The sequence below is a fragment of the Cynara cardunculus genome (genome assembly GCF_001531365.2).
Source record: "Cynara cardunculus var. scolymus isolate 2C chromosome LG 11, CcrdV1, whole genome shotgun sequence".
NCBI classification, from domain to species: domain Eukaryota; kingdom Viridiplantae; phylum Streptophyta; class Magnoliopsida; order Asterales; family Asteraceae; genus Cynara; species Cynara cardunculus.
Window position 1 is genome coordinate 13798589 of NC_037538.1, and position 27730 is coordinate 13826318.

Below are 27730 nucleotides of genomic sequence, written 5' to 3' on the forward strand. Positions count from 1 at the left end.
AACTCAATGATTATCCTAATTATATTTTTGATTTTTTATATTTAAAATGAGATGTTTATCCTGTATTTGATTGTGTTTATCTGCAGTTAGTTACACGAATTCAGATATGAGATGAAATCAGATAGGGATGAACGAGTTTAAGAGTTTTTAAGAGTTTTCAGAGTTTTAGTCAAATGATTTATAATATAGCATATATATATATATATATAGAGAGAGAGAGAGAGAGACAGAGAGAGAGAGAGAGAGAGACAGATAGTTTGTTTCAAATACAACTTGTTGCATTTACCAATTCAAATTAGTCTTTTAGTCATTCTTCTCCCGGGTTTACTAAATGTCACTATGTTCGCAATATCCATATCCGTAGTATTGCGGACCTTGCTAAAACACAGAAAAAAAAAATTATTAAATTCAACTCAGGTTCGCAATTACAACGGTCAGGTCCGCAATTGCGACGATAAGATCCGCAATTGCAACGGTGCCACTTGCTAACCTGGTGGAATTCAATTTTTTTAAAAACCAGATTCACAATATTATGAATATAATGACATTTAAATAAACTCAGATACAAAATAATTAATAGACTAATTTAAATAGATGAAATGATCAGAATATCCTATGGTATAATAGTGGAAATAGATGGTAGGGAAGTTGAGTGGGGGTAGACCAGGAGGCATGTGATTGGTCAGATACGAATAGTTGTGATGATGATGCACTGAATCTAACCATCCATCAAACCAACTTTCATATTAAATTATTACAACTTGCAATTTGCAACTTGCAACACTTTTCCTGATTATTTATTATTTTAATTTATATTAATAATGTCTTTGATCAGTATTATAAATATTTTAAATAAATAATATATTACTTATTATTCTTTTAATTCACTTTAAAATTGGAGTCAAGTTTTTATGATTTTTATAATAAAAAGCATTAATATTTTAATAACAAATTAGTTATATATTAGGTATTTAATCAATTTTACAAAAAATTGGATAAAGTGTATGAACGGGTCAATTTGATAATGACCATTTTAATTTTAAATATTTACTTATTTAAATCTTATATCTAATTCGTTAATTTACTGCCTATAATATTTTAAAATTCCAAAATTGGTGTTAAAAATATAAAATGATGTTTTTTATTTTTATTTTAAGATACTAAAAGAGTACTCGTGCAATGCAACGAGACATATCTCGATTTCGATGTTCTATTTTATTCTTTGTCTCTGTCGACGTTATAATACGATTTTATGTGTTTTTTAAGAAACTAATAATGATTTTATTTTTGAATAATCTGAAGATATTATAAAAATTTGAAAAAAATATATATTAATGTTGATATCAAATCAACTATTTAAAAGTTCTCATTTTTTTATGTAATTTTTTTAATTTAATTTTTATTATAATTTAATTTAAGTTTAATAATGAAATAATTTATTTTTGATTTAATAATATAACATTCTATAAAAATAATAATTAAGTATTCTGTTAGAACTCGATAATTATCCTAATTATATTTTAGATTTTTTATATTTAAAATTAGATGTTTTTCATGTATTTGATTATGTTTATCTACAATTAGTTATACGAATTCAGATATGAAGCTTTAATACATAGTATTTATGCACAATCTACTTGTAATCTTGAGTTTTAAGTAATATGTATTAATAAACAATATTTTATGCATAAAAAATGATTTTTAAGAGTTTTTATCAAATGTTTTATAATATAGTATAGATTCATATAAATTATGTTTTATTCTATAAAAGAAATAACAATTATATCCTTAATTCAAAAGTCAACTTGCTAAAATATGAAATTATTTCAAAAATTAATTAAGATTTTTTTTCTTTTTATACAATTATAAAAGCAGAAAAGGAAAATGTTTACAATTTTTTTAAGGCTAATTTTTAATTTATGATTAATTGATGTAATTTATGAAATATTTATCAAATAAAGTAATAATGATTTACATAAAATTACCCCGAGACTTTTAAAAATAGTCTATAATAAGTTATTTATCAAATATGTTATTTAATATTCATTGACAAATTGTCTTTAATAAGTGTTATAATTAGTTTATTTTTGTTAAATTTTTAATAGAAATATAATTGTTATTAATTTATTGTTGTTATTTATTAATTACTTATATGTCAAGTAAAAGTGTAAATTAATGTGTTCTAAATAACACATACACCAACACATAGATAGGATGTGTATATGTAGGGAGAAATTGTTTTTAGAATTTATTAAATTATGATAATTTTGATAGTTGGTGTTATTTTATATGATTTTTTTAAATATAATATTAAGATTTAGAATATTAATTAATATATATTTGTTTCATGATGTGTTTGTTTTATATGTATTTATTTTTATAATATAAACTTTTTTAGCATGTTTGTGTAAAAAAATTACATGTAAAAAAGTTTCACACTTGAACCAAATATATATATATATATATATATATATGAATTCCTAATCACCTTTAACCTAACATCTTGGTGCATCTCATCTCAGTGCATCACATCCTAATATGCATCTAAGAATGTAGATTCCAAAGTTTCACATAAAAGATATATTGATAGCCTTAGATAGGAAAAAAATAATGTGAAACAATAACTTAAGGAAAAAAAAAATTCTCACAATTATCACAATATATGGAGTTTTCATTTGATTATGCTCCTGTATAATTAGGTGGCAATCTTTTAAAACTTGATAATTTCAAAGATACTTGAGTTCCAATTTAAACCACCAAAAATTACAGGGAAAAAAAATCTAGAGTAAACTATGATTTTCATCCCTATGGTTTTGACATTGCCATTTTCATCCCTATTGTTTCGTAATTTATTATCGTTTTCGTCTCCGATGCTAAATATGTTAAAAACCTCCATTAACTTAGGGATATTTTAGTTTTTTTGATTTATTTTTCTTTTTTGGTTTATTAAATATATTTTTAGTATCTTTTTTTTGGTATTTTTGATTTGATAAAACTATATATATACATAGAGGTTGTTATTATACAACTCATTATATTTGTACAACTAATACAAGCTAATATCAACCGTCCATTTAATTTGATGAATATGTGATTTCATAGAAGTTTTGATTGTTTCATAATATAAAGTATTGATCACAATTAATGAACTATATTCATCATCCATAAATATCCAAATCATAATAAACGAATTCTCATCATTTCCATAAACATCTTAATTTATTAGGTTGAATTGGTTGTACAAATGTGAGGAGTTGCATTTGAAACAAACTCTCTCTCTCTCTTTCTCTCTCTCTCTCTCTCTCTCTATATATATATATATATATATTGATAAAAAGATTAATAGATAAAATAATTTATATTATTTTATTATTGTTTATAATAAAGTAATCAGAAAAAAATTTAGTACGACTATTTGTTTTGGTCATTATAGTTCTAACTTTTTATGATTTCAATTCTACCACTATCATTCTTCAAGTGCAAGGCAAGTACTCTTCACATAAGAGTATTTTAATTCTTCTTCATTAGAGACCGAAAGATTATATTTTTTATAGAACTAAACAATAATTTTATTGATAAGACGTAAAATTGTTTGGTCTCATAAATCAATCAATTACACCAAACAAATGTATGTCTCATATAAATGTGTTACAATAAGTTTATAAAAATTATATGTTTTATTAATAAAATCACATACATTTATTTGATAAAAAACAACCTAATATAGTGAATTAATTGTTTGATCATATAAGAAATTTAATCCTTTAGTCCCTGATGAAGAAAAAGAAATTAAAATACCATCATGTAAAAGCCACTCAACTAGACCAAACAATGAATTGTATGAATTTTTTGAATTATTTTATCATAAATAGTAATAAAATAATATAATAATGTTTTTATGAATTAATTATTCTATCACAAAAATATGTAGTCTCGTTAAAACAAAAAGACTAAAATACCAAAAAAAAAAAAACCAAAAAAGATATTTAATAAAGTAATAAAAAGACTGAAATACCCCTAAGTTAAATGGAGGACTTTTAATAAATTTAGTCTCAATGATAAAAAAAAATAATAAATTACAATTCATGGAGAAAAAAAAAACAATAACCGTAAGGTAAAAAATCAAAATTTCAAAAACACAAGGATGAAAATCACAATCTTTTTCACAAACCACATAGACGAAAATTGTGGTAGTTAACTAAAAATTCTAGTATAAATAAAAAATTAGGTTGGAGAGAAGAACTAAAGTTGCCTTGTCAAGGTGAAGTGCAAGATTCCAAATAGGTTGGAGAGAAGAACTAAAGTTGCCTTGTAAGAATTAGATACCTCCCCTATAGACGATTTTAACATTTGATACGGTTAGCTTGAATGTTACATGAATACATTGTGAACATTTCCTTAAAATACTACTATGGTTTGCGAACACACTCTAAATTTATGAGATCTGATATAACTTGTGAATATAAACTAAATCAATAAAAATAAATCTAAACACATCACTTGTGGACACTGGACACCCTAGAAAAAAATTATCAAAATTATTTACATTGTGTTCACAATGTTTTTACCTTGTGTGCACGATGTGTTTGTTAATACGGATATAGGAGAAAGAGCAAAAGATAAGTATGAAATTTCCTAAAAATACATTGATTTTTACTTAATAAATAATGATAATTATCTTTTTAATTAATAACATTAATTATTTTAAATTGGTGACTTAAGATAGATCTTATGGATTTCACATATTTTAAACTTATCAAATGATTAAACTCATATACTTATGTATATGTATATATACATTTCCTTTTTACATTCTAAATATATATGTTTCCTTTTATATTTACATATTTCTTCTGCTTGTTGATTAATTATAAACGACATTTCTGAGTTCAAAACAACAATTTATTTACTATTCAAACCCCTCTCTCTCTCTTTCTCTCTCTCTATATATATATATATATAGGGAATGGTTTAAACGATAACCCCTGTGATTTACGAGAACGCAAAAACAATTCAATAACCTCATATTGTGATAAAAAATAAAACTAAAAGATTTTTAAAATTAAAATTGAAATTTAAAAAGATTCAAAAAATATTAAAATTAAAAAGGTAATAATGGAAATGATATCATCAAATATTTTAACACGATTACACGATAATCATGTGATAAATTTTTGGTGTAATCATGTGATATGAGTGTGTTAATCACCGTTATACATCACTTGAGTTATCGTTTTGGTTGATAAGTTAAATTTTTGGTGTAATCATGTGATATGGATGTGATAATCACCGTTATACATCACTTGGGTTATCGTTTTGGTTGATAAGTTAAATTTTTGGTGTAATCATGTAATATGGGTGTGATATGTGTGTGATAATCACCGTTATACATCACTTGAGTTATCGTTTTGGTTGACAAGTTAAATTTTTGGTGTAATCATGTGATATGAGTGTGATAATCATGTGATATAGGTGTGATAATCGTGTGATATGGGTGTGATAATCGTGTGATATGGGTGTGATAATCGTGTGATATGGAGAAGAAGCATGAACGACATGGAGAAGAAGAAAACTAACAAGAGTAAAACGTGGAAACGTGATAGGATAATTATGGTTAATTAAAATAAAATAAAATAAAAATTATAAAAATTACTTAATTACATTATTGCCCTTATTAAATTATTTATATATAATAAAAGTTAATTTATTAATTAAAAAATTTGAGGTTATTAAGTTGTTCTCGCATTCTCGTAAATCACATGGGTTCTCGTTTAAACCTCCACCTCTATATATATATATATACATATATATATATATATATATATATATTATTTTATGTAATTTTAGGGTCAAATTATTCAAATATCAAACATCACGTTTATCAAAACCATGGGCGATTTCCAAAACCGATGGCAATGGATGATACTTTAAGTCCCACTTGCCCACATAATTGTAACTAGACATTGTATTATTGCTCTTTAACATTTTGCTTCATGTGACTTTAAAATACGTGATGGTACGTATTTTTATACAATCTTTATTTATATATTCAAATTAAAAATACGTGATGCTACATATTATTTTCATGATTATTAAGAAGATTATCTACTTAAATTCTCGTAATTGTGTTAACCATATCATTTAAATTGAAATGCTATGATCAAATTAATGCTCAAGCAATAATAGTATTTTCCATATATAAATTTATTAAAATTTGAATTTAATTTGGCAAATTTAATTGGATTACACATGAATGGGAGTTATATAATTTATATGATTATAAGAATAATAAAGATATATTGTTCATTCTTATTTTATAAAGATGTGCAATTAAAAACATCAAAAAATTCTAATCATATGTTAAGAGCTAAAATATATATAATCATGAACTATCTTTTTAAGGGGCGTTTGAGATTGCTTATTTGAAATAATTTTTGTTTTTCTATAAAAGTGTTTATGAATGGTTTAACTTCTTCAAAAACTCTTTATTATTTGACACATGTATAATTTTAAGTTGTTTATCCAAACACTCAAAAATGCTTATTACCGATATCACATCGGAATAAATCAATAAGTTGTTTTTATAAACAATCCCAAACACCCTTAAATATCTCATTTCATGAATTATAGGTCCTATATAGTGTTTTAGTTGCCTGGTTTGAATTTTGGTAGAAATATCTTCCAAAAACTATAATAAAAACTGTGAAGTTAATTTTTTCAAAATTTCACAAACATCGCTTGTGTTATTTTATTTTTAAAGCCATATGACGTCAAACACACACACATATGTATATTGCATGTCCCTACGATTTTATGTTTTTACAATATATTTTTATATTTTACGGTCAATGTGTAACAATAAACGTGTTTAAAAATGTATTCGTATGTAAAAATATAAAATAATCAATGTGTGAAATTTTACTTGTGATTTTAAATATCCAATTTCAAGGTTTATTTACCAAATTATCATGTAAAATACATCAAATACCGAAACAAATTAAGAATTTTTGTAGGTTTGAAAAAACATCTTCACATTAACTGTCGTTTAAAAGCTAGCTGTTATTTTGGTTATTTATTGTTTTGAAAAGGGCATATGGTTATATTATTAAAAGGTAATGAATATGACGTTAAGGATCTCGAAAAGATTCATTTTTGAAACATTTATAGCAAACTACATACGTAAATTTAAAAACGATTATATATGCATATAATATTTCTAGGGTTTTTCTTAATACAAAAAAAAAGAGTACATACATATGTATATATACATGGTCTAAGAAATAAGTTTTGAGTTCAAACTATAACAAGATCAAAATAAAAAGGCACATAAACACGTGTATTAAATGTGATTTTGAACTAAAAATCACACATGATTCAGGTTCGGTCAACCTATTACCTAGCCATACGTTGACCGAACCTGAATCGTATACAATTTTTAGTATAAAATCACATGATGTTCTCATATTATCTTATTTTAACTTTGTTCTCGTTTAAACTCTCTACTAAAATATCTCTGTATTTTACTATTTTATGTAATGCCATCAAAACTTTTAGGTCATTATGTACGTAAATCGATGGGTTATATATAACTTATAAGATACTTCCAAGTAGTTGTAGTTATTTAATCGAGTTTTTGAAGCTAATTAATGATTATAAATGGATTAAGTTTTATAAGATATAAGAGGAAAATGGCGAGAAATTGAGGATACGTACCGGTGGGGGTAGAAGAGGTGAGGGTGTTGAGAAAACCGGCGGGAGAGCTGCCGTGCCGGAATAACGGAGATGGAGTAGTCTGAGTCGTAGTATTACCTTTCAAACCATTAAAAGCGGATGCGAACTCGTTTAAACGGAATGACGTCGTTTGCAACCGATCTCTGGTGGAGACGGAGGAGGAGAGCTGTGACGACGTCGTGTCTGTAGGTGAGAAGTAGCGAGTTGGTGTACCGCCTCCGGCAACCATGTGATTTCCGACGGTATTTTGTCCTTGTGCATCGATGACGGAGTCTACGGTGGTGGTTAAGGAGACAGGAGCAGATCGATAGCGAGCGAGACCTAATCCTCCTCCACCGGTGGTGTTGCTGCTGCCATTGATAGCGTGATTAGGATCTCTTTGAGATCCAGAAGAGGAATTGGAGTTTGGATACATGTGAATCCTTGAGAGAGAGAGAGAGAGAGAGAGAGAGAGAGAGAAAAGAAGGTCGTTGAAGAAGGCCTGCAAGAGATGTGTTTGGATAAATATAAGGGAGGAAAATGTCCCACTTGCTCAAAGTCTGCGCTCTTTTTACAAAAACCAACTAAATTTATTATTTTCAAAAAAAAATATTTTTTATTATAAATAATAATATTTATTAAGTAAAGTTTTGTTCGATTTAAATATACTAAAAGAATATTCGTACAATGTAATGATATACATCTTTATTTTAATGTTTTAAAGGCTGAATAAAATATTAATATATATTTTTAGAGATCTATTTTATTGACCTTCAAATATAGATGACAACATTTTGAACCTCCATTATTTTTAGAGTTTGTTTGGTTAGAGATGAAAACAACTATGTTTTTGTATTTTAAGGGGGCGTTTGGAATTGCTTATAAAAATAACTTATTGACTTATTTTTGTGTGGCACCGGTAATAAGCAATTTTGAGGGTAGTTTTTGAATAAATTAAACCCTTCTGACTTATAATAAATTGATAAGTGCTTTTGTAGAAAAAGATAAGTTGTTTCAAATAAACAATTCCAAACACCCCCTAAATATTTTTAATATTGAATTGAAGATGGTTTAAGAATTCATTATATATATTTTTAGCCCCTTCACCAACCAAATTCCTAATGCAAAAGTTTCCTGTTCCTAAACCCATTTTTGAATCTTGCTATTTATTTAGGGCCCGTTTATTAAATGTTTACTCGGTAAGTGCTTACCGAATAAATTTTCTTAACGTATAAATATGACGAGGGCCAAGAATCTTACCTGGTAAGAGTGGTGAGAAGGATGAAGAGTCTTACCCAGTAAGTGAAGATTACGACTCGTACTCAGGTAAGCGCTTATCCGGTAAATTGTTGCATTCAATACGTTTTGATGTATTAAAATCTTACTCATCAAAATAAATTATAGTGTTGACTCTTATTGGTAAGCACTTACCGGGTAAGCATTTAGGTAAACAACACCTTAATTTAAAGGTGCAACTTGTAGTATAATTGATTTAGTTCAAATTGCAATGTTAGCTATTAAACCTAATTTTGTTTTGTTAAGCTATCATTGGTAAACTATCTGATAAACTAGCTGATAATTGATAAGTTGTTGAACAAATCATATTTAACAAAAACTAGATGATACCCGTGTAAAATGACCAAAAACGGGCACTTTGAAAAATTAGTCAATTACAATATTTCACAATATAATTAAAACAAATATTTAATAATATAATGTATTAATTAATACAAACAATAAAGAAAAATTAAATAATATAATATGTTAACTAAAAAAAATATAAATTTATTATATATATTATAATTTTGGATTTGTTAAAAATAATTTTAGAAAAGATTTACATTAATTAATGATTTTAAATAATCATTACATATAACATGAATAAAAATAAAATGGGTTAACATCACATATCCTAATTAAATAATTTTTTTATTTTAAAAACTATAATTTGTTAATAGATTCCGAATATTTGTCATGTCTTGATTATTCAACTAGAAAAAAACTGTCTTTGATATTTTAAAGATGTCTTAGAAGTGCAAGAAATGTTCAGTTTCATTGAGGTTAAAGATTGCACATATAGGCATAAGGCGTGTTGGAAGAAACTTGTGGCGTTTGGTTCATAAATGATTGGCAAAATACAATAAAGTTTGTAACTTTTCTTAAGGAATTTGTTGATTAACGACCGAAATTACAGTTAAGTCTTTGTATATATACGACATTTAATCAGTTTTTTAATGACACTGTTGATTTGTTTGTTGTGTGCATTTGCTTGATTGGGGAAATGAATATTGATATTGGGAATAAACTTATGACACTTTGTATCAGGTATAATATCCTATAAGTACGACAACGTGTGACAAAAGCAATATTAAAAATTAAGGTTTAAAGTGAACGTTCTTTAAACTTTAAGTGTTAGTGGTTAAATGGAAACTGAAGATATCGAGCAGCCGCATGTCCTTTCTATATAGTCAGATGACAGAGTCATGAATATTTTAACTCGAGGGATTTGTCCTGCCAGTTAATCAATGAATTTCAACATGGCGACAATGTGGTTTTAAATGAGTGAAATGTTGCGTATCATTTATGCAAAATCAGGGTTATATAAAGGTGGGTATACTCATTTTAATAATAAAAGCCTAAAAATATCATGGAATTGACGGTTTGAAAGTAATGATACGTAACATTTCACCCATTTGAACCACAGGTCCTAGCAGTAGAGTTGCTTAGGTGGTCTTCTAGTCGCGTTAGAGAGCTTTGGGGGAGCATTTTGAGACGCCATCTTCTTATTTCATTTTGGTGGTTTAGACGACACCTCGATTGTAATATTGTTCTCTTAAGGAATTACATTTGGAGGTTGTTATCCTAAACATATTTGTTACAAATTGTAATTACCTGACGTATTTAAGTTTTCGTTTTTGAAAAAGCTCGTATAGTGTATCTTTGGGAATTTTTGTCATCCCATTTCTAGGGTGTTACACATTTCACAAGTTAGGAGTTTTCACCAGGTACAAGAAACGTATCCCCTGCACCATACCGACACCCTTTTGGAGTTACTTTCTACCAAAATTCTGCATAAGGTGATATGTCTTTCCTACGATACCTTTACGTCAGTGCAAAAAGATGTTGCTTATTGTAAAGTGCCTTTAGATATATAAAAATACACAAAACAATTTACTTAAATTATATATTTCATATAGAAACTGATATAACCTCAAAATCAAGTTCACAAAGACGGGGACATTCAAGCGTTTTGATATTATGTTATCTTGTTGCGAGTCAGACCAATTTCTTACGAGTAAGAACTTTGCTGTAGTAATGGACAAGAGCATATATGCTAAGGTCAGTGTTTGTATGTTGTAAATTGGATGAATCTAACTTGAATTCTAGTATTTAGTTATAAAGTTGACTCTTATCTATACTATATTATAAACAATTTGACAAAAACTTTTAAAAACTATTTTTCATGCATGAAGTATTGTTTATGGATGTATATTACTTAAAATTCAAGATTACAAGTAAATTGTGCGTAAGTACAGTTTATTAAAGGTCTATGTAAATACATGATAAACATCTCATTTTAAATATAAAAAATTCTAAAATATAATTAGGATAATCATTAAGTTATAACAAAACACTTGATTATTATCTTTATAAAAACTTATATTATAAACCTAAATTAAATTATAATAAAACTTTTGAATTAAAGAAATCACACAAAACAAAAACTTTTAAATGGTTAATTTGATGCTAATATCGATATAGTTTTTTTTTCAAAATTTTATGATATTATATTAAAAAATAAAGATATTATGGTTTTTTTAAAACCAGATAAAACCGTATTATATCGACATAGATAAAGAATAAAACAAAACGTTGAAATCGAGATGTGTCTTGATGTATTGCACGAGTACCCTTCTAGTTAATATTAATGTATATGTAAATTTAATTGCAATATTTATTAAATATGTATCAAGAATGAAATAAATTAATTTTCAACATATATAAAAAATGGAGAAAAAATTGAATTAAAAACCTTAAAGTTTTTGAAAGAAAATATATTTAAACGTGCACTTTAATTCGATTATTATTTTAAAAGCCTATTTTTAAATTATACATTTAAAAATAAATTAAAACAAGCTGAAAACAAATTTATTTATTTTTAAATCGTAATTTTGTCCTACGGATAAGTATAAAAGAAATTAGGTCGATGACGTGTAAGTTCCGGCCGGGCTGAACCGTCAGACGACGGGTTTTCTTTCACTTTGTTAAAACACCGAATTTATTCCGGTTCATTCCGTGTCGAGCAGAGATTGTTGGAGATCGCCATCGCCGTTCGAATTCCGATTGCCTCCGTTTACAGAGAAATCAAGCGAGAAATATGGCGTGCTTGCATGATCACAGCTGCGAAGATCACGATTGTTCATCCGATTGGTCCCTCTACAAACACATAGACATCCCTAAGGTCAGTGAATCTTGTCCCCTTTTCCTTGAAACCCTTTCTTCTGTAGGAATTCGCCATTCTCTTGCTGATAATTCTGGAATCGTTTCTCAGTTTGATAATTGCACCACAATAAGAGCTCACCGGTTAATGTGTTTTGGTGTTAATTTTTTGGACTGATAATCGGATTTTTGATGGAGTATCGTAAGCTTTTTTAAATTACCGTGCTTGATCATGCCTTCAGATGTAACTGAAATGAAATTTGACAAGAAAAATGGCTGATTTCGGTTATTGTTGGAAACTGACGGGCGATCTTTATTATGTTTTGTGGTCAATATGCTGTTCTTACAAGTGTGCTAGTGAAATTATTAGAGTACAGAAGTAGTGTTGTAGATTTTTGATTACTTGGTACCATTTTTGGTTTCCTTTGATAGTTATACTATTCTAATTGGGCACCTAGTTCATATGATGTACATCTCTTTTGAGAATCTGAGAAAAGAATTGGAACTTATTTTGTTTAAATTGCATTCTAAAGGTATCTGCGTTGAATGAGGCTGCTCCTGGAAGTGTCAAAACAGTTTTTAAAGCTTGGGAACAGCGCCTAAGTTCTTCAGAGGTAATGTTCTTTAAACAAATGCAAATTGACAATTTTCTTGCTTTTGCATTGCCTGCTGTTTCATGTCTCTTCTCCCTCTCTTTGCTTCATGGTGTGATTTGAAATTACATTTTGAAAAAAATAATGAAAAGGAAAAATAAACAAATTTGGGCTTACATGATCTGCTTGTGATTTTCAATTCATTTGGCACTCGCTAAAAGCACTCCAAGGATACAGCAATAAATAACAGTTACTTGATCTATAATATTTAAAAGGACCACCATGAAAATGACTCAGATTGCTGTAGCTGATGCCTCCACCACTAGCTGTGATAGAAGACAGTGCTACTATTGATCAATCACAGATGCATCTTAGATTTTTGCTATAAGGGATATCTTCCGGTGAAAACTATTATTAAGATGATTACCAATGAGAAGAGAAATGGTCAAAACTGTAACCCAAGAAACAAGGAATCGAAGGGTGAAGAAGAAGGTCAAAGAAGAAGATAAGAGAGAAGATTTTATTTCTCTTTCTTGTCATTAAAAGATTTTATTTCTCTTTCTTGTCATTAAAAGATTTTATTTCTCTTTCTTGTCATTAAATTAAATCTGGTAATCGGCAAGTAGAAGCACCAGGGTTTTGAAGCATTTCACTGCAGTCTTCTATAAATGCTACACTTAACTTCTGTAACAAGAATTTGCTCTTTCAAACTATTCATAAATCAAATGGGGGAAACTTAATGTGGTGAAGCTGTTAGCAAAAATGGGATACCATAGTCTTGAATTTGCAAATAGCCCCAAGTACAACCATTTTTGAATTGTTCATGCACTTTAATCGAAATTGCCTATCCAAATTTTTGCTGTTAAATTTGGCGTATAAAAAGTGCTGAAATGAAACAAACATAAATCAAATTTTGGAAACTGAAATGTCTTAAAGCCATCACCTAAAAATGGGATATGGTTTTGCAATTAGCAAATAGCCCCAAGTAAAATCATTTTAGATTATTTGTGTGCTTTTATAGAATTGTCTTTTGAAATTTGAAGCAACTAGTTCTTGTTTTACTTGTTAAGGCAGTTATGCTTCTGCAACTAGTTCTTATTTTGACATGTGTGATCTTCAAGTACCAACATGTGTGTTTGTCACATGTTAGTTTGTTAGTATCCAGAATGGTACTCTCTCCCTATGGATAAGCTTTTCCCTGACTGATTAATGCAGTATGTTTTAATGTTCCCAAAACTTTCTGGTGTTTGGCATACTGAAGTAAATTATTTAGTCCATTTGGGTGAAAATGACCTATGGACCGATTAAAAACACCATATTATTCGGTCATGAATATCTTGTGCTCTTCTTTCTCTCCCTTTCACATACACATGTGTGAGTATGCCCTTGGACCTCCTATGGACATACCCCAGGCCCAGGCCCTAGCCCACACCCAAACCCAACACAATGATGTCTGGAGATGCTGATTGTTTTATTCTCATAATCATCCTCAGCAGTGAACTAGGGTTCTAATACCTCTGAATCTTGTAACCTTATGTCAGTGCTGACTATTTTATGGGGGTGGAAGTTAAAATACCGAGACTAGAATAGTAGTTCCTGGACACCATCTTTCTTTGTACTTAAAATGACAGACATAATACTTGTGTCTCATGTACATATAAAGCCATCTTCCTCTTTAACAAAGCTAATATTAAGATATTCTCTCTTTGCTCACTGTTTAGATGGCTGTGAGAAGACCAATATGAACTTTGAGTCCTACAGAATACATAGGAAATGCCCATCTCTTCAGACTCTGCATATTGATGACATTGATAAAAGCCAAAGAGATGTTTTTAAGACAAAATTTTAAATTCAAAGTCTACTTATGTGCCTATATATGCATGTATTAAACCTCACTACTAGTTCAATTGAACTTGATGAAATTTTACCCATCTACTTAGGATTCTCTGAACATATTTCATTATTGTGTATTGCTCTATTTAGAACCCCAAGATGATATCTTCACATTTCAATCAAGCTCCTTGTTTCCTGATAAATTGTCCACATTGTGTTGAGAGCTATTACTAGCTGCTAATATCGATGATCTTAGCCCCCAACTTGAGTTCAATCTACTGCTTGATAATGTGCCATATGTTCGTCTGGAAAACTACCATAGAAAGCATGCTATAAAGTTTTCGACTTACATGATGGCAGGGGTTCACCCCCTCGTTATGTTTTAGTGTGTGTGTTCTCTTTTTTCCTCTTTCCCTTTTTTACACTCAGAACTGGATTTTCTACCCAACCCCTCTTTATGCTGTTGTCGAGTGGGTGGGTTGGAGTTGTTCTGCAAACTCTACTTCCTATTTATTATTTGAGTTGCTAACTATGCATTCTATGATTCTTACCCGAGTTATTGCCTAGCATTTCTACCTATATGTGATTAGGGATTTTCTTTATTGGTACAGGGTTTCTTGGAAAGCAATGAGGGTGATCCTGAGTTAATTGTTTTTATTCCGTAAGTAGTAAATTGTTTCAGTGTTCATGATAAGTTATGGCAACTATACCTGACTTGTTACTTGTCTCATTTTTTTGTATTCTCATCCTTCTTCCATTGTATCTTTGTGCATCTTAGAATTGGGGTCTTCTTGTATTGCATTTCTGCATTTAATGATTTGCCTGATGATGCTAGACAATTTGTTTCTAATTTATTTTAGAAATGGCCATTTTGATAAGAAAGATGAAGTTGGGATCTTTAATGGATTGGAACATATGCAGATAGTGATTACCAATATAAATTATAGGAGTATTCAGTTAGTGTTTCTTCCCAGTGCTTGGTGGACAATTGCGATAAAAACCTTGTTTTTTCAATGAGCATTCTGCCAGCTTATGGTTTTATCCATTTTATTATCCTTTTAAGATAAACCATGGCATTGATCTTATTCTTTGTGAGTGTATATTCTGATACGCCATCATCTTTTTGAGGATTTTTTAAATTCTAGTTCTCTTAAGTTTCGAGGGTTGCAGATTGAAACAATTCAAGGTTAAAAAATATGCATATATTGGCAGGTAAATCCTGTATTTGTAATGTTTACATTACAATCTCATAGGGTTGCAGATTAAACCAATTCATTTACTATCTGCCAAGCCTCTAAGACATCTTCTGTTACGGGCATAGATATCAGTCATGTCCAATTTGTTGCACATGTAGTCAATTTCATTCCATAGAGGTTTCTTCATGACATTTTCTAATTGATGATCTATCTGGATATGAATGGGTTGATTATATGGATGTTTGGTTTGTTCTAGGAAGCAATGGTGCTTTCTTCATTGCCAAATCCCCATATTGGCTGCTTTGGGGGTGTGCACTTATGAAGCATTGACCTTATCCCCTAATTATTGACAAGAAAAGATACGGAAATGGGGATGCATGAAAGAAATTTTGGTTCTTTTACCAAAAACTGAGACGGAAGTTCTCGACTTGCATAATTAGAACCAAAACTAAAATTAAATTTAAACACAAGTTTTATGATTGTGAAGGAGTAAAACAAGTCAAAGCAAGAAGAAAGTTTTTCTAATAGTGCGGACTTATGTGGATACCATGTAAAAGTAGAAGCATCATAAGACTTTGGGGTTTACTGTGTATCTATCTTGCATATTCTAAGTAGGAACCATGAAATAACTTTTTTGTTTATTGGTTTGGTTTTAGATTTGTATATAGACACACATACATATGCATATGCACCCATATCCCTCAATTTCTTGTTTCCCTTAATCGCAGTATCCATGTATCATATATCCGTATTCCCATATCCTTATCCTTGTAACAGAGATCTAGTGCCAATGATACTGTCTTGCACAAGATGACAGTCAACTCCTATGTGTTTGGTCCATTCATGGAAAACTGATGGCGTCAAACAGTTCATGGTTAAAATAAATCTCTATAATGATATAGTAAGGGCAATCCTGTATATATAATATTAACAGTACAATCTCATGCATATGTGGCTTCAAGGAGCAGTGGTGACAGGCTTCAGGGGCGGCGATTAGGTTGCTAGGTGGAGGTGGCAGCTAGGGTTATTAAGGCTCTGATACCATGTAAACAGATTTAGGGTTTAAAATTTATTGTATATTTAATAAAAGGAGTATCCTTGATGTATATTAGATACAAGATGTGATTTGGGTCAGAATTGTCAAACCCTATTTATCACTAATATATCTAATATGTCTCGATACCAAACGGCAGAATAAGAGATACCGGTAATAAAGTCTAAGGTACAACTACATCTAGCAGTTTATTGCTTAGAAGACTGTTATAAAATGCCCAGGATACGGCATGACAAAAATATGTGATTTGTGGTATTTTTGACGAGACTCGGTGACCATATTGGAAAGAATGTTATTTGTAATGCTGCATCAAGGTTTTTTCTGGAAATGGGTGATCCCAGGTTTCCATGCTGCATCAATGTTTTTTTTGGAAATGGGTGATCCCAGATTTCCATGCTGCATCATGTTTATTTCTGGGCTTGTGAGTTGACTGTTTATGTTCATTTGTTGGAACTGCTTATGATAGATTTACATCCGATGTTAAGATAAAGAGCATTTCAATCGTTGGTGGTGCTGATGGAACAAGTCCTTCCAAGATGAGAGCGTAAGTAGAACTCTAAAACCCTACTTGTTCAGCTACTTCTCTAAAACACTGAGAACTTAAAAATCCTCCCCTGACAGAAGACTATACATGATCTCATTTGAGTTTGTTAGTTGAAACTCTGGCATTGTTTTTCTTTGGGGTCAGTTTATCCCTTTTTCGAACAGTAATAACATTGGAATGCCAATCATCGTAAAAAGCTAAAAGTAATGTTTTGACACCTGTACTTTTAAGCTTCTCCTAAAACAGTCACAGGATCGATCACTTAAATTATAGAGATAAATATTAGCACACTGTCGGTGTACGATTTCTTTTTAACCAGCAAGTTGAAAACTTGACAACTGTTCATGTATGAACTAATGAAAGAAATTGATTTTTGATGAATCATGCTTCAAAGAAATTATGCCATTTGCGTATAAAATGAATTCTTCATTACTTGGTCATGGTACTCCAGTTCATCAACAAAATTCCTGCTCCTGTTAAAAGATTTTTAGAAGAAGAAACTTTGTCCCACGAGCGTAGGTTTTAACTGATGGTATGTGATGAAAATGATGGAGACCTAATAATTGATAATTGGGTATTTAAGTGAATTTCAGAGTGCATGTGGGAATTTTGTTGACGGAACAGAAGACATTAACCGTATAATAAAGTTTGTTAGTCTTGTGACATTGTGAAAAACAATTAGAAGTGCAGGTGCACAATATTATTTGTGCTGTTACAAGGTCTATCATTTTGTGTTCAAACTGACTTCTATACACTAGGAGACAAATACCATAGATAAATTGTTTGAAAAATTCTCTAAAATTACTCTCTTAGAAATGTTAAATCACTTTCTAGCACAAACGAATTGAACATTAACAAGAAAATGATATTAACTAATAAAGACAGGTTCTCTAAGTTTTATGACCATTTGTGATCTTATTGATAAAAAAAATTGAACCCATGAAATTTCAGTTCTGTTTGATTGCTCAGGTGGAGTGTTATCATTTTATCAAAGGAGTCAAACTTGTAGGCCTTTTTGCCATGTGTGGTTTGGTTGTTTTGGTTTGAAATAGCAATGTTTGAAAAGATGTTTATTTACCAAATAGTTATCTTAGTTGTTATACTTTTGGGTTAATAACCTCATCCTTTACATTGGTTAATTATTTTACAAGAGTTTTTAGTAGTTACAAACTTAACCCAAAATTTGACTTTTTGGCTTTACTGTATGATGTAACATGGGACACACCATAGTTTATAATACAAAATTAAGAATACTTTGAGGATGCATAGCACTTGGTTCCTCTTATATGTAGTCAGAATGTTTTGAATTTTCATCCCATTTGTTTTTCATACTTATGGAATGTTCTTATTACATGTAGGTTTATAAATAGAGAAGGAATTGACTTTTCAGATGCTCAGAGTATGCAAAGTATTCAGGTCTGCAGGTTAAACATGTCAGAAGATCTATCATTTGCAACTCTTTTCACTTATATAATTATGTTAAATTTTATCATCTCTTCTAGGAGTGGGATTTGGCAGAAAATTTGCAAGGAGTCTTAGAATACCAGACAAGGTGCACAGTTGTTTCTTTTTATTATATTGACACACAACTTCATATGTATCACCTTTCATTTCATATTTCCTTATAGATTCATTAGACCACTAGTTGGTAAAATCAGCTATTAGTAACATTAATGAACTCTGTGTCCATGGAGTATGATTTAACTTTAGCATAGATCACAAGTTAACAATTAAGGTCTGCTGATCTTCAAAATTTCCCAAATAAGTTTGGCCGTCTTCCCTGTGTATCCATTCTGTTGTGATGATATGTTCTGCTACCTGATTGTTTGTCTGGAAATCCAATTTGGGAATATGGTATTATATTTCAATCCAAATATATGCAGAGAGAGTTGAAAAGGATGTTGCATGGAATCTGTAAGTGACATAGTACACCCTTATGAGATAGTCGCAGGAACCCTATCTGCTGCTATAATAAACTGGTACTAGGACAATTTACAATAATGAATGTATGCAGCGAAAATTTAGACAGCTTCTTGTATTTTGGATATACAAAATAACTATAAAATCATTGTACTTTACACCTCATTAAATTACATAATCAACAAAAAGAAATATTTGTCAATCACATGTTTATGCTCCATAATAGTATCTGTTATATCATTTATGTATAATTTTAATCAAATTACGTATTGTAAAGCATCATTAATGATTGAGATGTTGACATGCTTTCCATAAAGTTGTTCTTCCTTTCATTCTCTTCGCTTAAGTTAACCATTTATGTGATAAAATCTGATTGAAATTGGACAAAAAATATGTAATTGATATGATTGTTAAAAATACAAGTATGTAATAGAGATATCTTATTTGTTCGAGTATGTATTTGGAAGAATTGTAAAAATACAAGGACCTTTTTTATTCTATTTCGCTTTTAAAATACCAAATTTGTAAGATGTTACTTTCTTAATGCATATTGATTGATGTGTTCTACCAGATACTCTAGGTTCCAAGGTGTTGGAAATCTGACTTTGCATTTTCCTGATAATTATGGTGGTGATACATCTAGAATACAATACATCGGGCTCAAAGGGGAAGCGACTCAGGTACGCTTATTTTGAAATTATTTTCCTTGTTTCAGTACTTGTCTTTTCTTCATTACTTTTGTGTTTGTGATGTGGGGATGGTCGTAGGTTCCACGAAGCTCTTGGTGCTTAGTTCATAATTTCACTTTTATGATTTTACAGCTAAAGAGAGATGTTGTTGCAACAATTGTTTATGAACTTATGCCAAATCCTTCTGATCACAAGTAAGTGCCAAATCGTTTACTTTCACCCCTACGATTTAGATGATAGTGTTAGCTAGTAAGAGAGTTTACAGTTCTTATGTTTATGTGTCCAATATCACACGTATACATGTCGCAATCAAGTAATAAAGTGTGTAAGTTGACTTAAAAACTTAATTTAGGCATTGTTCAGTATTAACCTTTGTAACAATAAGATTTTTGAACCCATATGACGTTGAATTGAAGTTTATAAACAAAATGAAATAAAATGAGTGGGAATTGATGTTTCTCAATCTTTTCATGTGTATAATTATTGGTTGATTTGCAGGGCAAAATCTGAAAGTGGAGGGGGCATGTCACATGTGGAGTGAGTTTGCTGGTGCTTCATTCATCAACCAACTTTCTGGATGTAGAAGTAGGCCATGCAATATATGAACATGTTAGTAGAGCCCAACTTCAACTGTTTAGAACTTACTGATATACCTTTTCTTTTTCATCAAACAACCCTTGCTATGTACTAAGTGATGTGTCTGCAAATGATCTTGTCAGAAGTTTGCAATGCTATATATATATGTAGACGAAGCATCGTGTGAGAATGAGAGTTAGGGTGAGAAGCATAAGAAGGGATCTGGAACCTTGATCATTTTTAATCTCACCCCTACCCCATGATTTGCACTTAATACGGGAATTAATCTGGTGCATCTCATGAGGTTTTCCTTCAATTAGGATTGATCCAAGGATGGAGATCCCTTCTCACCCTTCTCACCATAACTTCCATTCTCACCGGAACCTAACCCTATATGTATATAGGTGGAGGTTCCAATGAGAACACTATCATTTTACGAAAACACGAGAACGCCCTTATCACATGTGATGATACACGTGATGGAGCCTGTTGGTTTGCGGTCAACTTGGTCGCGTCAAAGGTCGTGCACATCTCTAGTTTAAGACCAAAGGTCGTGCACATCTCTCTTTTAAGATCACATGAGATGGAATACAATATCAATATGATTAACTATAATAAAAGGATGTTCTCACAATTTCGTAAAATGAATGTCTTCTTGTTTGAACCCTTCCTTATATATATATAAATGCTGAAATGAGTCATTTTGCATTTTCATGGGTATCACACCTCTTGTATTCCTCAAAATGACAAGTAAGTTAGATATGTGGAAGAGATTTTATAGATTCTCTTATCTTAGTTAAGAAGTATAACAGACCTCATCCCTGTTCATACCTGACAAAAGCACGTTTAATCAAGTATATTCTATCATAAATGGTGAATGTGCAAACCAAACCAAACCAAACCAAACCAAACCAAACCAAAATATTTTAATCAAGTATATAAGTGGAGCAGGTGTCAAATCCCCCAACTGCAGATCTTCTTTAGGAGCGGATGAATAATTCTGGACATTAATATCTCAAACTTATTTAGGCAGTTTAAACATTCCAGTTATATATGATCACATTGTAGCTGATTTAGTTAAAATTCAAATTAGGTTTACTCAAACTCTGGTATAATAAATCAAATATGGGTTCTTGCTTGGGCTACCACGTTCGTTTACTTTGATTCAAGAAAATGGGTTTAGCGAATATGAATAAAAGATACGAGAATAGTGAGAGATCAATGGCGAGGAGGTGCATAAGCAACGAATTATGCAACATAGTGGGAGGTCAATGGTGTGTAGTTGATAGTTGAATGAAGGGTTTGAAAAATAACTAAGATTAATCAAGAAAGTAATAACAAAGATCAACAGATGACTAGGTGTGTATGTGGTTCATTGGATCATAGAAAGCATCTGCTGTTGTAAGTAAACAAGACATTTACATGGCCTATCTATCAAATGAATTGTAAGGGGCCGTTTACTAAACACTTGGTGGGTAAGCGCTTACTGATATCACTCACTTACCTTACCGATTGAGCATGACAAGGACCGAGAATCTTACCCAGTAAGAGGCAGAGTAAGGACTGAGAGTCTTACCCGGTGAGGGAAAAAACTCTTACCCAGTAAGCACTTACCGGGTTGAAGATGCTTACCAACAATCCATTTTGATGGCCAAGAATGTTACAGGATAAGGTAAGTGAGAGTGATGTCTCTTGAGTTAAGTGCTTACTCCATAAGCGTCTGGTAAACGTCCCCTTAAGTCACAAAACTAAAAGGCAGACCTCTCATTCTTCAACATGGGTAAAAGAAGTAAAATAAAATCTTTCTATTTTGTAAATCCTATTGCTTCTTGCCTACATGAATTTTCATTTTTAACTTGTGATATCGGGATTAACCATGGCTAACTAGCAGGATTTGTCCCAATTGGTACCGACTCAGCTTCTTGAAATATACTAACAGGGTTTAGTCGCCATACTAGTTTCTTTTCTGTTAGAAAAAAAGACCACCCGTAGTTAAGGGCATGCGATATGCATTGTGTTTGAAAATAATAGAAACTTTTGACTGAATGTTGCTACTGAGATGATCATCTTTATTGGATAACATGTAGAAACTACAGGCCTGTAGCATGCACCAGTAGGAACTGCACAACTAGATGATAAAATGGGTCCTTGGGTTAAACGACCTTCAGACAAGTTTGATAGAAGAATGCTTAAAAACCAGTCACAGATTTAAAAAGCACTTGTCAGGAGGCCATTTAGCTAAATAACCCATGATAAAATGACTACCATCTTTATAGAAATCAACATAATTGGCATATCAAACCTTACAGGAATATTGCTGTTTACATAGAAAAGAAAACAACACAACACACAAAAGAATTCATTCTGCTAAACCACCTGGCCCTGCTGGTACTACAACAACCATCCAAATCAGTAGTGTTAAATGAGCTTTAAAAAATCAGCTCCTCTGATGGAATTCCCAGTAGATGAATATGTTAACTGTGATTCCCACATGCTGTTAAAGATTATCTTGCTGATTCTTTATTCTTGGGCCATACCAAAGGTCAAAAGTAGCTCTTTGGACCTTTATTCATTATGCATCTCTTCTTCCATCCTTGAATGAAGATGAATAATGGAGGAAAATTGATGCTAGAATACTACGATTACTTATCATAGTAAGCTATCACACCCAAATCCTAACTAGTCTTATTTTCTAATATTTTAAGGTAGCTAACTTTTGGCAACTCTGACCCTTTTTTAGTTTAAAAAAAATATTGTTTAACAAGTTCCCATGCAGAACTATTATAATGCATAATGAATATATGTTATGGTCAGACTTTTTCTAAGGATCCCAGAGGGAATAGTCAGGTATCTCCTCCCAATCACCCATATGATCAAAGTTAGCAGTGTTAGAAAAATACATTTTTTGGTCTGCAATAAGTGCATCACTCAATTCCATCCACATTTTGGGGGAATCAAGTGGTGAATCATTTATTGCTTGAATTTGGCTAGGGGAAAGTCCGATATTGACTGGCACTGTATGGCCTGAGCTTGAGCCACCCTGGTCTTGCTCATATTCTGGCATGGATGGTCTGAACCGCACGGCAGCCTCTTGTGCAGCCATGCGTATACAGTCTGCACTATGGTTAACCGGCCTGGGGAGCCCATTTGCCCTTTCTGGGAAATTAAGCCTCGCCACATCACCCCTGAGGTAAAATGCAGCCGCATCATAGGCTGCTGCCGCCATTTCTGGTGTCTCAAAACTCCCTAGCCAGATTCTAGAATTCTTCCCTGGCTCACGGATTTCAGATACCCATTTGCCCCATTTCCTCTTGCGGACACCCCTATAGACCGAAGAAGTTCCACCTCCACTGTTAGAACGGTTTCCATTCATATTTAGATCGTTCGTCTAGAATAATGTAGTATTAGAAAGAAATCTAGGCATGTATTTATAGATGTGGATATAATGGAAGTCATTAATATATATTATAAGTTGTTGAAGAGAGCTTCCAAGCAGCTTCAATCTGGTTTCATGAATCAGAAATAGATTTTTTGTATATTATCTTTGCATCAAGACAATGATCTTTTCTATAGACTTGGTTTGGACCATTCAGAGGATCGACATGTGTCCTTTCAGTTTTGTGTTATTATTATAATCAATTGTTGCTTATGGAATCTTGGTAATTGACCATTTTTTATGAAAATGAGCACTTTGATTTTGGAGGACAGAGATTTGTTTTTCCTGTTTCTAAACGCGGTTTCCCTGCAGAGGTGGCATATCCTTGTTCTTTTGGTCCCACTTAATCTATACCTAGGAGGACCAAAGCCTTCTTTTTCTATTCTAGGTATTCAACGAATATTCCCTTCTTAAATCTTAAACAAATTGATACAATTCCGTAGATCTTGTTAGTCGTACGGTCTTTGTATGTCCCCTTCCTTAACTTAAATGAAGGATTTCAATACAATACCAGCGAGTCGTGTTGGTGTTTGATTTTGCGTGCAACATGCGAAATCATCAGTATTGTTTCTACTTGTGTGACATGTTTTAAGCACACAATCTTAGATTTTCTTTGTCAGTTGCCAGTACCGTATTTTGTATTTCTTCGTTGGTTTAAGGTATTTACCCTCGCATCAATCCCGACGCATTTTCTGTTTAGTGCATCTGTTTCTTGTTTGCGCACATTTTTCATATGTAGCTTGTTTGCTTGTTTCTTTTAACTTTTAACCTCTCTACCCCTTAGGGACTAAGGGGTAGAGGTAAGGTCTACATACATCTTAACCCCTTCCTCCACCTCTTTGGCTCTATCTAAGCATAAGATTTACTGGGTCGGTTTCGTTTCATTTCACGTGAATCATCAGTACTGTGGTTATCTATATCCTTCTAGTTTCAGTTAAAGATCGATGGTTATAAGTTGGCAACGCCGCTGCGGATGGTGGTGTATTCGTGATAATTGTGGGTATTGTAAATTTTTCAAGGCAATGGTTGGTGACTCTGGTTGGTGCAAAGGTATGCTGCTCCTGTCGGGTTAATTTGTCTGAATGTATTAGTGCTGGTATGAACAGATGTGCAAAACATCATGATGACATCATGATTTGACTATGTGGAGAAAGTCAAAGTTGGAAGTAGTTATGGGAAGTATGATGGGAGTTTTGAAAATGAATAACATTTTCCATTTTGAGAGAGGTGATTGTAGAGAACAGCTGGTTGCTAGTAATCTCCCACATATCCACTCCCTTTCTCTTCCCATCACCTTCACACTACAATTTCATTATTTTTTTAATTATAAATTAAAAAAAGGATTTATGACATCGATTATTATAGAGTAGAAATATAATACTTAGAGGTGTTGTTTGAATTTTCTTTTCCCATTAAATCCAATATAAATTGAGCCTGGCTATTCTGATTAACTTACCCGGTAAGCACTTACAGGTAAAATTTAGCACAACCACTTACTTATCGGGTAAGACTTTTGTCCACCAAAACAGTATTGTATGCAACAATTTACCCGGTAAGTGCTTACCATGGTAAGAGTCGTCGCCCCCACTTATCAGGTAAGATTCTCGGTCTTTGTCTTCCTCTTACCAAGTAAGATTCTTGGTCCTTACCATATTCATCCGGTAGACCGGTAAGATAATGTGACTTGCTAAGCGCTTACCTGAGTAAGCGTTTGGTAAACGGCCCCAAGTTGTCTTTATAAATTAAGATTTTTTTGATCATGTGGTTTGTAGCCACGTCCTCTGATCTTCTGAGCTGCATGCTACATTTCGTCTTTACTGGATCTGTTCCCAAGAGTAGCTTCAAGAGAAAGGAACATTTGCACTCTTCAGACATTTCGGGTTAAGAAGATATAAAAAAGGAACTTTTATCTCTATAAAAGAATGGCATGTTTCGAGGTGTGGAGTTACAGATAAGAACGGGAGGTGTGAAGTTTTCTATTATCCTGTTGTTGAGTTGTGTTTTTGTAAGACCTTTCTTACAGTATCCGTTACAGTATTATAGTTTAGCCATTAAATTCGGGATGGATTTATGTGGTTCCTCTGTAATTACAATTTTAGCCCTTGATAATGCATCAGTGACGAGACGTCAAACAATGCACTTTTAATACTTTCGTAATTACAAGTGAATTACGAAAATCATTCCTTAAACACTAGTAAATTATATAATTTCTGAACAGGACAATTAGAAAAATAGAACCCGAGCCAAGAAAACTAAGGGGCCGTTTACTAAACACTTATTTGATAAGTACTTACCGGATAAATTTCCTCATCAGATGAAGATGAGAATGGTCAAGAATCTTACCCGGTAAGAGCGATGAGAATTATGGAGAGTCTTACCCGGTAAGTGAAGATGACGACTCTTACCTAAGTAAACGCTTACCCACTAAATTGTTGCATTCGATATGTTTTGATATACTAAAATCTTACGCATGAAAATAAATCATAGTGTTGACTTCTATCGCTAATCGCTTACCGGGTAAGCAATTGGGTAAACGGTCCCTAAAAGTAAAAATAGAAAAAGTAAATTGCATTAAAATGAATCATGTTCTTATTGTAATTTTTATTTTAAAACCCTTAATAGAAAAAGCTCAATTTTGTGTCATAACATTCATCAACACATTATTCATCTTGAGTATGCACAAAAGAGTGGTTCTTAGGTTCATAAAATATTTAAAATTCCTGAATAAACCACCGTCTTTTAGACATAATATGCTCTCTTGATTGTATCTTAGAAATAATACGTTCTACAGAATCAAGTTTTTGAAAATAAGGTCCCCAAAAGATGATCTGAAACAAATTAGTTCAATTTTGATACAATTTATCTTAATAAGAAACAAAGTTATCTTATTAAAAAATTGTTTTGGAAAATAATCTTGGTTTTCAGTGTTTTGGATGCTTTTGTATTGATGACTCACGGGCTAAGATATTATATCTGTTCAAAAGTATCAAAAAGACATTATAACTACTGATATTTTAAAATAAAAAACCAGTAGATCTTTCTTATATATCTTGGATTAAGAAATTCATCACGAATCTTTGTATTTGTGGCTCAATAACTTTGACTAAAAGACGGATTTCTTGTAGTATTTGACTTGATTCATAGTTTAATAAAATAAATTAATAACACAAAAGAATGGATCATTAGTTGTTTGAAAAAAACTTAATGACATAATAACACATAAGAAAATGAAAAAAACTGAGGAAGACCTTAGTAAGCGTTCATTCGGACGGTATATACATGTGTATATAAGTAATTTGTGAATAGTTTGTCCGGTATACTCGTGCATAATATACGCACGTGCATAAAAATCAAGAAACAACTTCAATTAGATGTATGCATATTTGCATATCGTCCAGATGAATGGTTATCAGGGTGTTCCTCAATTTTTCATTTTTTTTTCATTTTTTTTCAGGGTTTTTCCCCCTGAACCCCTCTATATATATATATATACGGGAGCAATCAAATGTAAACCATCCATATTCGTATAAACCATGCACACCAAATTCGGCCATCATAAAATTCTTTATATTTTCGATTTTTTTAAGATAAGGGCTAATTCGTCATTCACTTAATCCACGGATAAAAATGGTATGTTACAACTACCTAGTATTTTGGGATTAACATTAATTTTCCCGTTTATTTATGCAAGATTTTATTTATTCATTATTTTTCATTAATAAAACAAATTTTATTTGGT

At 31.3% G+C, this 27730-nt stretch overlaps 3 protein-coding genes across 3 annotated transcripts in view; 1 reads left to right on the forward strand and 2 right to left on the reverse strand.

Annotated features, from left to right (window-relative positions):
• Positions 1-8146, reverse strand: part of LOC112521939 (transcription factor bHLH128-like) — a 13250-nt gene extending 5104 nt beyond the window's left edge. The window contains exon 1 of the mRNA XM_025130948.1: positions 7714-8146. Coding sequence (XP_024986716.1) covers positions 7714-8146 — 433 coding nt within the window. The remainder of the gene's footprint in view (positions 1-7713) is intronic.
• Positions 8147-11954: 3808 nt separating this feature from the next.
• Positions 11955-20713, forward strand: LOC112521626 (PITH domain-containing protein 1). The gene is made up of 9 exons (XM_025130595.1): positions 11955-12172; positions 12684-12764; positions 15188-15237; positions 17293-17370; positions 18729-18786; positions 18873-18922; positions 19862-19970; positions 20112-20173; positions 20478-20713. The coding sequence occupies exons 1-9, from the start codon at positions 12089-12091 to the stop codon at positions 20518-20520; spliced, it is 615 nt and encodes a 204-aa protein (XP_024986363.1). The 5' UTR covers positions 11955-12088; the 3' UTR covers positions 20521-20713.
• A 1973-nt stretch (positions 20714-22686) lies between these two features.
• Positions 22687-23935, reverse strand: LOC112521926 (ethylene-responsive transcription factor ERF021-like). Its single transcript, XM_025130934.1, has one exon. It carries the CDS (start codon positions 23926-23928, stop codon positions 23377-23379), a length of 552 nt encoding a protein of 183 aa, XP_024986702.1. The 5' UTR covers positions 23929-23935; the 3' UTR covers positions 22687-23376.
• Between the last annotated feature and the right edge of the window lie 3795 nt (positions 23936-27730).